Source organism: Mytilus galloprovincialis, chromosome 3, assembly GCF_965363235.1.
Source record: "Mytilus galloprovincialis chromosome 3, xbMytGall1.hap1.1, whole genome shotgun sequence".
NCBI lineage: Eukaryota > Metazoa > Mollusca > Bivalvia > Mytilida > Mytilidae > Mytilus > Mytilus galloprovincialis.
In genome coordinates, this window is record NC_134840.1 from 84021489 (window position 1) to 84035480 (window position 13992).

At 32.9% G+C, this 13992-nt stretch overlaps 2 protein-coding genes across 2 annotated transcripts; both read left to right on the forward strand.

The window, feature by feature from the left end:
* The first annotated feature begins 4699 nt into the window (after positions 1-4699).
* LOC143066834 (uncharacterized) lies at positions 4700-7432 on the forward strand. The gene is made up of 4 exons (XM_076239646.1): positions 4700-4812; positions 5699-5871; positions 6603-6764; positions 7347-7432. Exons 2-4 carry the CDS (start codon positions 5706-5708, stop codon positions 7430-7432), a joined length of 414 nt encoding a protein of 137 aa, XP_076095761.1. The 5' UTR covers positions 4700-4812; positions 5699-5705.
* An 899-nt stretch (positions 7433-8331) lies between these two features.
* On the forward strand, positions 8332-9963 carry LOC143066835 (uncharacterized). The gene is made up of 2 exons (XM_076239647.1): positions 8332-8598; positions 9605-9963. The coding sequence occupies exons 1-2, from the start codon at positions 8430-8432 to the stop codon at positions 9961-9963; spliced, it is 528 nt and encodes a 175-aa protein (XP_076095762.1). The 5' UTR covers positions 8332-8429.
* The last annotated feature ends 4029 nt before the right edge of the window (positions 9964-13992 follow it).

Consider the following 13992-nt stretch of genomic DNA (forward strand, 5'->3'; position numbering starts at 1 on the left):
TAATTTTAATTTCTTGTGTATAATTCGGAGTTTAGTATGACGTCCATTATCACTGTACTAGTATACATATCTTTTAGGGGCCAGCTGAAGGACACCTACGGGTGCGGGAATTCTCGCTACATTGAAGACCCATTGGTCTGTAATTGTTTTTGCTGGAAAATATGAATGGCTTGTATCAAATCTTTTAGAAAAATCGATTTTTACAGAAGAGTTCCACCATGCACTTGCACTGCACTATTATTAGAAAAGTAGAATAGAATGATATATAAACGGATGAAAATTAAATATACATGTATTAAACTGTTATATTAATATAATATATAACAACAAACCAGTGTATACTCTGGGACAATTATTATATTAGTATAATAGTCCCAGGTATACTGATTTGTATCGCTACAATATAATAGTTACTACGGTGCGGTTAAATTTCCTGTCATTTATTCATCATCGACGCACGAACTTGTCTTGACATTTTTGTTATCTCTGTACATTAAGCTCAGTTTCAGTTACAGAGATGTGATCTTTTTCTTTATAATGTGCTTTTCCCCATCCACAAGAACTTGCGGTCATCCGATGTTCAGTACTTCAGTACTTTGATTTAATTTAGCTTCTGGACAAAACATCTTTGGTTCAAACGTAAATAAAATGCTTTGATATAAATGTATATCTCCCATTACTACTTACATAGAATGGATACTACTACATTCCTTGTGCAGATAAGAGTTGTTTGCCAAATCTCTATTTCAAAAAGACTGAATTGCATAACAATGAACTGAGTTCAAAGCCAAGCACTAAAATAATACACTAAGACAAAGAGCTCAATCCAGTGATATACTTTGTACTACAGGTCATTCATAAATAACCACATCTCACAAAATTGCAGTGCTACATGGATGGATCAGAAGACATGAAACAAATTATAAATTAATATCATATTTTCAGTATACAGGTAGGTATTCATTAGGGTCACCGATTATAACTTTCAAAAAAGGGTGGTGAAATCATTCGATACCTAGCAAGTAACAATCGCTTCATGCAGAACTTGTAATAGGATTAGTACCCCTCTGTTTGAAATAAGAACATACCTCCATCTTATCATAGACACTTGAAAACAAACATTTAAAACTGTAAAATGTTATTAGACTTATCAATTTTTTTTTACCATCAAAACTGAATCAATGATATACAAATGAAAAGGAATGTTAGTGTGCACTCGTTAATATCCGCGTATGTCTCATGTTTATAAATCGGTTACAAACCCAAAACGAAAGTTACGTAATGTCCAGGTTTTTTTAACGTAAATTTTAATACGATGAAAGGTATTGTTGTCTTTAAAAAATGACTTATGTAGTTTATAACTAATTAATGAATGAAAATATCATACATTCTTAATAAATCAAAAAACATATTACTATGTTGATCAAAATTAACCTTTTTCAAATTCGGAAAACTTTCAATCGCAGCTTTTCAGTATTAAATTAGAAGTTAGACTGTGACATTGTGCAAGGGGACTCACAATCTTTTCGACTTCATTTCATGCTACTTTTGTTGTCATAGTAAATGAAAAAAAAATTCGTAGTGAACCCTAGAGTTTCAATTTATACGGGACGTATTATTGTATACAGTTGTCCGTCTGTCCGTCCGTCGTCATTATGTCGGACAATAACTAAAAAATTCTGTAACCAATTTACATGAAACTTCGATGAATTGTTTATAGATATTGAGGTATTCTTCCTTTAAAATTTTATAAATTTTACGTTTCCGAGTTATTGGATTTTATAAACAAACAAGAGCCTCTAAAGAGACTTTGTCGCTCACCTTGATTTTACAGTTTTCGGAAAATGTTTTTTTAAAGTGTTTTCATGAAACTTTGGTGACAGTATTATATAGATTAAGATAACTTCCCTTTAGTTTTTTTATAAATTTTTATATGACATTGAGAAATCATAACGAGTGAGAATAGTTATCGCTTGACATCAAATCGAGATATTTAATTTCAGTATAATAATAAAAGAGCCTTTTACTCTTTGAATTGAATAACGATAGTTGATATCAAGCGATAGACCATTCTCACAAGAGTTTAAACCTATGTGTACAATGGTCAACTCTCTTATTGTGTTAAAATTAGAATTCCACGAATCGTTGTTCTAGTATTGTGCACACAAAATGTATATCGTCGTAACCTTTGAAGGTCATTTATTACCTAACGAATAGCCAATGGAAATGCCGTAATATCGTCTTATGGTGCTGAATAAGCAAATCAAATTAAAGCAGAATTTCGTATCACTGTAATTTTTTTCCTGCAGTGTGATACGAGAAATTTTATTCATGTAAGATATTATAGATAATAAGCAACAACCATAAGAGAATGAACTTTATTCTTTGAAAAAAACGTGACAGGCGTAGCATGCGGCCATGGCGCAGCTGTTTAATAAAAAACGGAACAAGAAACCTACTGGACAGCAGAGAAGAATAAAAAAAATACTATGTAATATAAAAAATATTCTACTGAAAGAGGTCTGCCCCAACAACAAAAAAAAAAAAAAAACACACACACACTTAATACGACATTATTTATTCCCATTGACAATAACATTTGAAGTTAAATTTCATTCTAGTATATATGATTAACAATGACATGAATATAAATATAGGAAGATGTGGTATGAGTGCCAATGAGACAACTCTCCATTCAAATATCAATTTATAAATTTATAAAAGTAAACCACTATATATGTCAAGATACGGCCTTCAACGTGGAGCCTTGGCTCACACCGAACAGCAAGCTATGAAGGGCCCCAAAAATTAATAATGTAAATCCGTTCAAACGGGAAAACCAACGGTCTAATCTATAGAAAACAAAAAAATAGTTCATCAGCTTAATACATAATATGTACGTACGTCTCAGTCTATGCTTACATTAGATTGTTGATATCATGAATATATACTGTACATGTAATTTATAAGATGTGAAAAACAACAATATATACAAATGAACGATACTTGTTTATAAATGTGTAAGTGTTCGTACACCATTATCAAACTGATGGATGTATTGTTTAAAAAGTATATAATTTGATTCTTAAACGTAAATACACTGACAGAAAACATTGTAAGCTATAGGAAAGTTGTATACTCACTCGATAAACCGACGACGCATTCGAAAAAGCCAGGACTGCTCCCCAAAAAAAAACCGAACACATAGAAATTCTTTAAGTCTTAAAATGTCGTTTTAACTACAAAAACAAATAAAGTGCTGTATATCTAATGATATATATATATATGGATTCCATGCATGCATTTCCATCGACACTTGCATTGTATAAAAATGGCAGTTTATTCTGTTGTTGTTTTTTTATTTAAAATAAAAGCATTGTAAGACTAACTTCAATTTTTTAAACGAAAAATAATGTCGGATTGATTATATCTTTTTATCTCAAATACTTGACACCTTTTTATTCTTGTATATTAAACTTTCGCCTCTATATCACGTCTTGTCCGAAAGGAAGTCTGTTTGTTTATATTTTTTTTATCATATTCACTTGAATATATCACTGTTGATAATTTTGATTCTATGGATACATGTTTTTCAAATCATGCAATGCAACAAAAATACACAAAAACTTGAGTTAACGTAAAACTGACAACACACAATGACGAAAAGAAAACCAATGTACAACAGTCCACACAACACTAAACAGACCAACGTATAACAGTCCACACACACAACACTATTGATGTACACATATTAACTTACAACAGTCCACACAACACTAAACATACCAACGTATAACAGTCCACAGAACACTACACATATCAACTTAAAACAGTTCGAACAACACTATACACATAATATGGAACAACACTACAACACTATACACATAATATGGAACAACACTATACACATAATATGAAAGAGCGAACCAAATCCATGAAAGCAGTCTTAACAAAATACCGGGGGATGAACTCAGATAAAGAAACTAGCAATAGGCCTCTGGACATTTTTTTTTATAAAAACCAGCAGTACTGCGAGCAGAGCTAGCAAAATGAAATACCACTTCTAGCAAAAGCAATTATTGACTACAGAGAAAAAAACAAAGATTTTTATGAAATTATTAAAAGACATATCACAATGATATGATTGAAATTGTGAAAAATTTAAATAAATTGTTATAAGGGGTTTAAGACGAATTATGGATAAAAATATAGGTAACCTCAAAATAAAGCAATGAGAAAGAGTACACTAGCTTTATATGGTTGAGAATCTGAAAAAAAATCATGTAATTTAGGCAGAGAAGCGGATACAAATGTTTACCTTCATTTACTTCAGGAGTCCCAACCAATAAAGATCTATTCTTAACCCTAAAACTTACCCTAACCCATACCTAAACCTAACACTAGCCCTAACCCTAAAATCAAAACCTAACCAAAAACATTTCAGTAATATTCAGTCAAAGTCTCATAAAGTTTCGTTCAGCAGTGTAAGCGCAGAGGCGGATACAAAAAAAACGCGACAAAACTACGAACGAACAAACATACGGACGTACGGACGGACTCCTCTATTGCTATGTAAGGCTGGATATGATTAAAGTACCATGTACGAAATTGATGATAACATTTACCACAGAATAAGAATCATAGAAAACGTTGCGCTTGCGCTAATTCCATTCTTTTCGACGTCATAAACATCTCCGCTGCCAACGCTATCGTCGCAGTATCGCCGATAGAAGCAAAAGGATTTTTTTAGAGGTATAAAGATAGATCCCGTGAAGCTTTTCAGAAGATAGTCAAAATCGAAAGAGAAGTGTGGTGAGTTTTTTTTTATTTTACCTTTTAACCATGTACTATTCATTTTTGTTCTGTTTTCTATTCTAAAACCTTCAGGACTTCGTCATGTGTAAGTTAATGTAAGTTGTCTGTTTCATTGTCTTGAACTGAGTTTGTTGTGTTTATGAGAAATCTTTAATTTACTGATAATCCTCTAGACTTCCATAGATTTTAGGCATATTTGATGTGTCAAATTGCTAATATTAATATGTTGAATATACTTTTGACCATAAAATCCGAGATAATTATACCGCAGTAGTAGTTTCAGATAAAAGGCATGCAAAACTAATTCAAGCTTCTCTTTGTCTGGTTGTTCTGGTCCTTATATATCTGATTATAATCAGCAAAGTTGATCTTAAGTTTCGATTTTACTAGATTTTTGAAAATAAAGACAAAAGAATATAAGTTATGTATCAATTTTGAATTCTGACTACAGTTATCGTGGTTTCGGTGTTTGTATGCCATTTGAAAAGATGGAAATTAGCAACTTTACATTTTGGATGGATTCATTTGATTAAAGTTTGAATAAATGCATTGTTCGATGAATGTTTAAGAATGAACATAGATTTATGTGTCCATTTATACAATACATTAAGAATTCCTATAAAATACAAGCATACTATCTAATTTTGGGGCCCTTTACAGCTTGTTGTTCGGTGTGAGCCGAGGCTCCGTGTTGAAGGCCGTACATTGAGCTATAATGGTTTACTTTTTTATAAATTGTTGTTTTGATGGAGAGTTGTCTCATTGGCACTCACACCACATCTTCCTATATCTATCTATAGTTAAGCAAGGAGATTTAGGGGAGGGGTTACAATGGATTTCTCAATGCATTTTTAATTGTATCATTTGACTCCACAATCAACAGGAAAAGTATGGAGTTAACATACCAAGAAAAGAAGGTACACCAGACAACGATGGGCTTATCTGAAGCCATTATAAGTGTTGCACAGTTTGAATTTACTCTGGAAAAGTGGGAAGAAGTCGAGATAGATATTAGAGCAGCAGAGGATAGGGAAACTGACTTGATAAAGCAATTAGGTATGTCTGTCAAATATAGTCTCCCTCCCCTGTCCTAGCTTACACTTCTGAATATAAAACAAAATATAGATCGTCTATCATGATTCTTTTGTAAATTCATTGACCACTTCTAGTATTTCCTTTAACCTATGAATAAATGAATACGTTATATTTTGTGAAATATACCTATAAGGATGCTATTGGGTATATAACTAAATAATGTGACAAATTGTAGATATTTTTGTATTTAGTCAAACCTAAGTAAATGCTCAATGCATAATAATGAACCATTTCCCAGATAAACAAAATGTCATTCTGGTTTTCTGTTTCTAAGCCTTACAATATGTCAAGGTCAATATCGCCACGCGTCTATACTAGTGGTAACTTAAATTTATCAGATACTTTTGTTTATTTGAGCTGTTAGGTTGTTGTCACATCATGTACAATATACCTGCTATCTCCCCAATGTTCAACATCATTGTGATATATATAAAATTGAGAATGGAAATGGGGAATTGGGAATGTGTCAAAGAGACATCACCCGACCAAAGAACAGACAACAGTTGAAAGCCACCAATGGGTCTTCAATGCAGCGAGAAACTCTCGCACCTGGAGTTGTGCTTCAGCGGGCCTCTAAACAAAAATGTATACTAGTTTAGTGATAATGAGCGTCATACTAAACTCTGAAATATACACAAGAAACTAAAATTAAAAATTATACAAGACTAACAAAGGTCTGTTTCTCCATTTAGATAAATTAAAAGAGCAGAACACAACTGCGGAAGAAAATATAGAAACAGAAGACATTGAATTGACAGTTCAAGACGACACTCAATGTATAGATGGTTATTTAAAAGACTTGGAGGAGGCACTAGACGGAGAAGAAAAACAGAAGGCATCAATAAGAGCAGCAGGTAATGGCGTTACTTCTTGAATTCCATTGCTCCTCGTTTCTATATATTAGTGAGTTGAGTTTAAATATATATTACTTGCTAAATCTTAGCAAAATGGACGAAAGACTGCAAGACATACTTATGAAATCTTCTCCATAATTGAGTTGTTATACTTGATTGTTGATTTTGTTCTTGCTTAATATTTAAAATGTTACGTTCCAACAGTTATCCTTATCTATATAGATATATGAAAAAGGAAGATATGGTATGATTGCCAATGAGACATCTCTCCACAAGAGACCAAATGACACAGAAATTAACAACTATAGGTCATCGAACGGCCTTCAACAATGAGCAAAACCCATACTGCAAAGTCAGCTATAAAATGCCCCGAAGTGACAATGTTAAACAATTCAAACGAGAAAACTAACAGCATAATTCCTTATTAATTCATGTTATTAACTCTGAGCTGAATAGCAACACAGTGTTTGATCGTTTATCTAAGAACACCAAATTGAAAAGGTGATTGAGGTGAAATAGATTGATTGATATTTCATCTTCATATTTTAGTTTGTAAGTTTATTTATTTCGTTCATTTTCTAGGACCAACAGAGAAAACACTGAAGGATGCCAGATATATTTTTAAGGTACAATTTAAGATTGGTAAATTGGAATTGGAAAGATCTTAATGACAGTAGTCTTTTGATATACTGTGAAATATTTAGTGGATTCTTTTTGCATTTTTCTGTCTTAAATATGCACAGACTAGTTGCCACTGAACGTTAGCAAAACAACATGTTCGTTGTCCGGTGATTGCACATTACCAAAATACCAAGCGATCACACAATTCGGTGTTACAATTTGATGTAAGATTTAACAACGTTTGATAGAATGCTAGTTTTTTTTAATTTAATAATGTTCAGCAGTAAATATTGCATAACTGGATTTAAAACCATTTGACAAAGCAGCGATGTCACAATAATTATTGTATGCAGTTGTTTACCCTTTAAAAACAACTTATGAGCACGTACACTAATTTAACTTGTGTAACCCCGCTACATGTTGTGTGTCTTTACTAAACATGGCTATTTTCATCATAGGTTTTTGTGCATGTATACTAGTATGATGTTTTTTTTCCTTCTGCGGAGTGGGGTGTTTGTGCATGGTGGGTGTGATAAAATGTACTGACCAATATTTAAGTAATTCCTGTTATTTTATGCATGTGTCTTATAAATGATTTTTCCAATCGGCAGTATAGCCGAGTCTTGTTGTACTTTATACACGATATATCATAAGGAGGTTTATGAGCATGTAAACTTGGCCGTATAACCTTATTACCAAATGTTGCTGTGCTTTTACGCAGTCTGACTATATTTGCCATGTGTTTTGTTCGTTCTTCTTTGTCTACATTTTCGCGCTTATTGGTTCGGAGAAGGAAGGCGATGTGGTTCTGTATACTATTTTGGAAAATTCTGTTTTTTTAATGTTTTATGAGATATGATATTATTGATATTTCCCCAAAACGATAATAGAAAAGCATTACATCTAGGACTACATAAACAATGGGTATTTTTTTTTTATTAGGATACTGTCCAGAATTTTGATTTTAATGGAGATATTAGCAAACAAACAAAAAAGGGCAGCAAAAGAGAAAAAAGCACAACAAAGAAAGAGGAGATAATAAAAATGAAAATCGCTAAAGAAGAGGAAAAAGTTGTGCAGTTGTATTTTAAAGCAGTAGACAGGATAATGAAAAGGTACAGCAAGGATGTTCAAGCACAACAAAAGAAGGAAGAAAAGAAAAGGAAGCAACTTGAAAAGGCGGAGAAAAAAGCCTTAAAGATGTTGGAGAAAGGTACATATTCATTTTAATGAAATAGACACTTTCGAGCTTCTTCTCAATCCGCGTTTATATATTGGGGCATTTTTTTCTAATTAACTTGCCAATGATGAATGAAACATCACACAAACTCGAAATTTACAAATTTTTAATTTAACATTTTTCAGCCTTCTTATTAACTTACCAATGATGAAAGAAACATCATACAAACTTGAAATTTACAAATTTTTAATTTAACATTTTTCAAATGTAAAAATTAGAAATAAAAAAAACCCCTATAAATAGAAGTTCACAGAGAAACATATGTAAATACAAATATAATAGTTGAGTTAGGGAGCTACCATTTGATTTTTATGGGGGGGGGGACAAAAAAGGCAGAATGAGACACTTGCAAAAAAAAAAAAGTCAGGATAAACTAAAAAAAAAAAGCAGGACCGAACAGAGTGAAAAATAAAAAGGCAGGACAGAGATTACAGCTAAAAAAACATTTTTCATCCTAGCCCCCCCATAAAAATCAAATGGTAACTCCCTTATGCATGCAGTACAATATTGTAAAATGAAATACAAAATTATGATGGCATACCCTGTTAAGTAACATGTACAATACAAATAAAATATATGAATATCAAGAATTTAAGATTGTCAGGTGTGCGCAGCTAATTTTCGTAAAAAATGGGTGATTCGGTGATAATATCCAGTGACTTATTCAGTTGCTTCTGACGCTGACGCTTTTCGTGCTAAATAGATATAGGAAGATGTGGTGTGAGTGCAAATGAGACAACTTTGTTTAAAAAATGCTTCAAATAACTGTTACAGTTGATTTAACATACAAAGTAAAACAGGATCAAATAGTTGATATCAAGTTAATACTGAAATATCTGTTGAATGTGAAACTTTTTTTTGTCGGTTGATCAATTAATCAATGTGTGTCTAGTTGAACATAAGAACACTTCTCTCCTATTTTCATATTCTAATTTCAAAACTGCATGAACTTATTTGATTGTTACATTTGCATTTACAGAAATAAACAAAAGAGAGAAAGAATGTATAAAGAACGAAAAGAAGAAACCGATTCAAGCTTTAGATGCAAAGAAAAAACAAAATAATATAAAGAAAAGCAAAGCAAAGAAAGTTGCAGGGAATAGTAAGGACTATGAGAAGAAAGAGTCACACACTTTGAATGAAGAAAATGCTGTAAAGAATAGAAAAGTAGGGAAAGGGGAAGAGGAAATCATGGATGAAAAGGACAAAGATTCTCAAAATATGAATATCAAGAAGAAAAACATTGTTAGAATAGATAACACCATTGATGGAAAGAAGAACACATTTTCAGCAAACATTCGTGCATTTTTCCGGATCTTTTCCTGTCACAAACGATAGGAAAAGGACAAATCTTTAGTTTAATAAATCGTTTTTTGTATAACATTAAATTTTCTATATTTTTCACTGTTTTTACATTCTATTTTCTGAAAGAAAAGTCAAAATAGTCTTAGGTAAAATTGAGAATTGAAATGTGGATTGTGTCAAAGAGACAACAACCCGACCATAGACACGGGTAGTAAGGTCGTCATATCGAGGAGCGTTTAATACAGTGATTTTGTCATAGTTTGGATAAGTTTGACATGGTGAATGTATGTTACTTTCCTAAACTATTAAATTGCCTCAGTTCTATTCACACGAGCAGATGCAAAGCACATAAGATGTTTGAATCTGTATTGGAGGTCAAACGATATACATTGGAATTGTTGTTTCACGAAATTAATGCAGAATAAGCAAGATATCGGAATTACTATGCTTCGGTTAAGCGATTGACATGGTTCGGTTAAGAGTCTAGAAATACGTCATGGTATTGGTCAAGTTTGTCATGGTTTAGATCGAAATAAATATATATGTGTTTCACTTTAATACTGAAAATGTGTTTGATAGCGCCTGTTATTGAACGAAGTTACACTATATATTAACTGCCTCAGAAGAAAAAAAAACTGTTTAACCAAATTTAGTGGGTGTAATTGTCAAAGCGTAAATTAAATATGTCATGTTACTTTTCGTAAGTTTTCTACAATGTAATTTTAAAAGTCACTGATCTTTTAAACAAGCTTTCGATATAATTATACAAATCAATACAAAGCATTGCTTCTGTTTCACATAGAATCTTTTCTCCGTATGTTTATGCTTGACTCGGCCAAGGATATCGTGAGCAGCATCACTAGTCAAATAGCTAAAGACTTCTACTAAAAAATTGCAAGAAAGTGGCTGCTAGTAAAAAAGTAATTCTTGTGTTTTACATTTTTTCCTAGAAAACTATGCATTTGTTTGTTTTTCTTTATTTTAAATTATGAACCAGTTTATGATGAATAAAAGGAGATGTGGGGTTATAGGTCCATGATACAGTAACCCAGCTACAAAACTAACCAAAAGATATTAAGAGAGCATCATAAGTTTTCAACCATTAATGAAACCGAATCGTTACGCGTGACATGGACAACAATTTTAAATCTTATTGGTTTTAAAACTATATGTGAAATTACAATAAACAAGAATGTGTCCATAGTACACGGATGCCCCACTCGCACTATCATTTTCCATGTTCAGTGGACCATGAAATTGGGGTCACAACTTTAATTTGGCATTCAAATTAGAAAGATCATATCATAGGGAACATGTGTACTTTGTTTCAAGTTGATTGGACTTCAATTTCATCAAAAACTACCGTGACCAAAAACTTTAACCTGACGCGGGACCAACGGACGGACGGACGGACGCACAGACTAGAAAATAGAATGCTCCTATACTATCGTAGGTGGGGCATAAGTGGGGCATAAAAACAATTTCAAAGTTCGAATTTAAAATATGAAAGATCACAATTTCGATTTAGATTGTAGCCGACATCACGTTCAAGTTTATCAATTGTTATTACGAATCAATAAAAATCTTTGTAATCAGTGTATGTAGTTTGCGAATCCTGAAATGCCATTTTCACTGTATCCGTGATGAATTTCTTATGTAGAATGATAAATAAACAGGCGACAAATTCACGATTTTTTTAATAAAATAAGGAATAATATACAATATGTACTGTTTTTTTTAAATTCAGATTTGTTTTACCTTGAGCCAAAGTAAGTTGTATTTTTTTTCCCATGCAAAATAACTTGTAATTTTTACCAGGGCCAATCAAAAGCAATTTTTGTTTTCACGTAGTGATCCGAACCTGCTACGAGCTAGGGTTTGGGTCCTCCCCCCGCCCCTAGGAAACTTTTGAAAATTAGACTATACCCGTTTTCTTCAATAACACATTAATATAGTTCTTTTTCCAAAAAGAAATCTGTTGTTATATAAACTTATGTGCCAATTCAAGTAACTCAATCACCCCCGCCCGAAAATGATTGCTACCGGAAAAGCAGTTTACGATTTCGGTCTAAATATACAGCACATACTTTAGACTTGCTTGCTTGGTTTGTATTCATGTTTCCTAGGCATTGTAATTGAGATAGAGCACACATTTATACTAAAAAAGCAAACAAGCCATCCAAACCGTTTAACTACAAGCATTATGAAAATCACTCCATGTCGGGCATATCAGATGACGGCGAATATGTTACCATGCTGTAGCCACAATCTCGTTCATTTTACCACGAATGTGACATAACCGGCATAAGTAGACTCATTATAAAGTGTGTACTTAAATGAGCAACACGACGGGTCCCACATGTTGAGCAGCAGGGTCTTCATACTTTTCCTGCCCACCCGAGATCACTCATAACATCACGGTTTGAAAGAAAACAGTTTTGTCTATCATTTGTCAGTCCTATGTCATGTTCAGTTCAATTCAATATAAAAAGGTCACATTAAGCAAAGTAACAAAGGTTCAAAAATTCACATGAGCGATGGTGTCCGAAGTTTGTTATGTTTTATGGTTTGATAACTCATGATATTATGTATCAACGTTACCCGCTAATTGGAGTAGGGAGTCTGCTTAACTCTTCCTGATCACTCGATTTTTTGGTTGGGTTCGTGTCAATCAAAAAGTCTTTAATTTTCTTTGTTTTGCTTATTCATTTTTGGTTATTTAATTGTTTTCGTTATCACCTATAATGTCTGACTTGTTTAACTCATCAGTAAATACAGGCACAGTACCAAACGACTGGAGAGAGGCCTTGGTTACACCAGTTTTCAAAAAGGGAGTAAAATCTAAACCTGAAAACTACAGGCCCATCTCTCTAACCTGTATCCTTAGTAAATCACTAGAACATAAATTTTATCATCCATAATGAAACATCTAGACATTCACAATTTACTATACCCACTGCAGCATGGTTTTAGATCAAAAGTTAGCTGTGAAACACAGCTTTTAACTTTTACACAGCAAATACTTGATTATATGGCAAACGGTAAACAAACTGACGTATATATAGTTGTCATGGATTTTTCAAAAGCGTTTGATAAGGTGGACCACCAAAGACTTACCATAAAACTGAAACGCATGGGAATAAATAACAAAACAACAAATTGGATAGAGGCATGGTTATCACATAGATCCCAAAAAGTGGTGGTTGACAGTCACACATCAAATAGTTGTCCTGTATTGTCAGGCGTTCCCCAAGGCTCTGTTCTCGGGCCATGTCTGTTCTTAATTTACATTAATGACATGCCAGACAACCTCAAAAGTAATGTTCGCCTCTTTGCAGATGACACTATTGTGTATCTAACAATTTCATCATTAGATGACTGTCACACCCTTCAATCAGACCTACATAAACTGGAACAATGGGAGCAAGAATGGCTTATGTCCTTTAACCTAGACAAATGTGAAATCATCCACATAACAAGAAAACATAAACCAATCATCTATAAATACACATTACATAATCATATTTTAAAATCAACAAACAAAGCAAAATATCTTGGCGTTTCCATCACAAACGATCTGACATGGAATTCTCATATAAACGACATCACGAACAAAGCAAATACATCACTGAGAGTTTATTAAAAGAAACGTCAAAACCAACAGCATTAAAACAAAAGAACTGGCTTACAAAACATACGTAAGACCAAAAATATAATACTGTAGTATCGTCTGGGACCCCTGGCAGAAACAACAAATACATAAAAATTGAAATGGTACAGAGAAGAGCTGCCAGGTATACACTCAACCAATACAGCTATCAAAGCAGTGTAACAGCCATGCTTGAACATCTAAGATGGCCAACATTACAACAAAGAAGAAATCTTGCATCCGTCACCATGCTATATAAAATTCAACACCAATTAGTCTCCATCCCAGTAAATACATACCTAATACCATCCAACGAACATAAATTTATACAGCCATTCTCTCCCACAAACTATCATTTATATTTATTTTTTCCTAGAACAATAAGGTTATGGAATTCCCTACCATACCAAGTA

What these genes read in the sequence shown, in the direction of transcription:
- LOC143066834 (XM_076239646.1), top strand. Translation starts at nt 5,706, where the DNA reads ATGGAGTTAACATACCAAGAAAAGAAGGTACACCAGACAACGATGGGC. An exon ending in TGACTTGATAAAGCAATTAG is followed by an intron (nt 5,872 to 6,602) that starts GTATGTCTGTCA and finishes TTCTCCATTTAG; the next exon opens with ATAAATTAAAAGAGCAGAAC. An exon ending in GGCATCAATAAGAGCAGCAG is followed by an intron (nt 6,765 to 7,346) that starts GTAATGGCGTTA and finishes TTCATTTTCTAG; the next exon opens with GACCAACAGAGAAAACACTG.
- LOC143066835 (XM_076239647.1), top strand. Translation starts at nt 8,430, where the DNA reads ATGAAAATCGCTAAAGAAGAGGAAAAAGTTGTGCAGTTGTATTTTAAA. An exon ending in CTTAAAGATGTTGGAGAAAG is followed by an intron (nt 8,599 to 9,604) that starts GTACATATTCAT and finishes TTGCATTTACAG; the next exon opens with AAATAAACAAAAGAGAGAAA.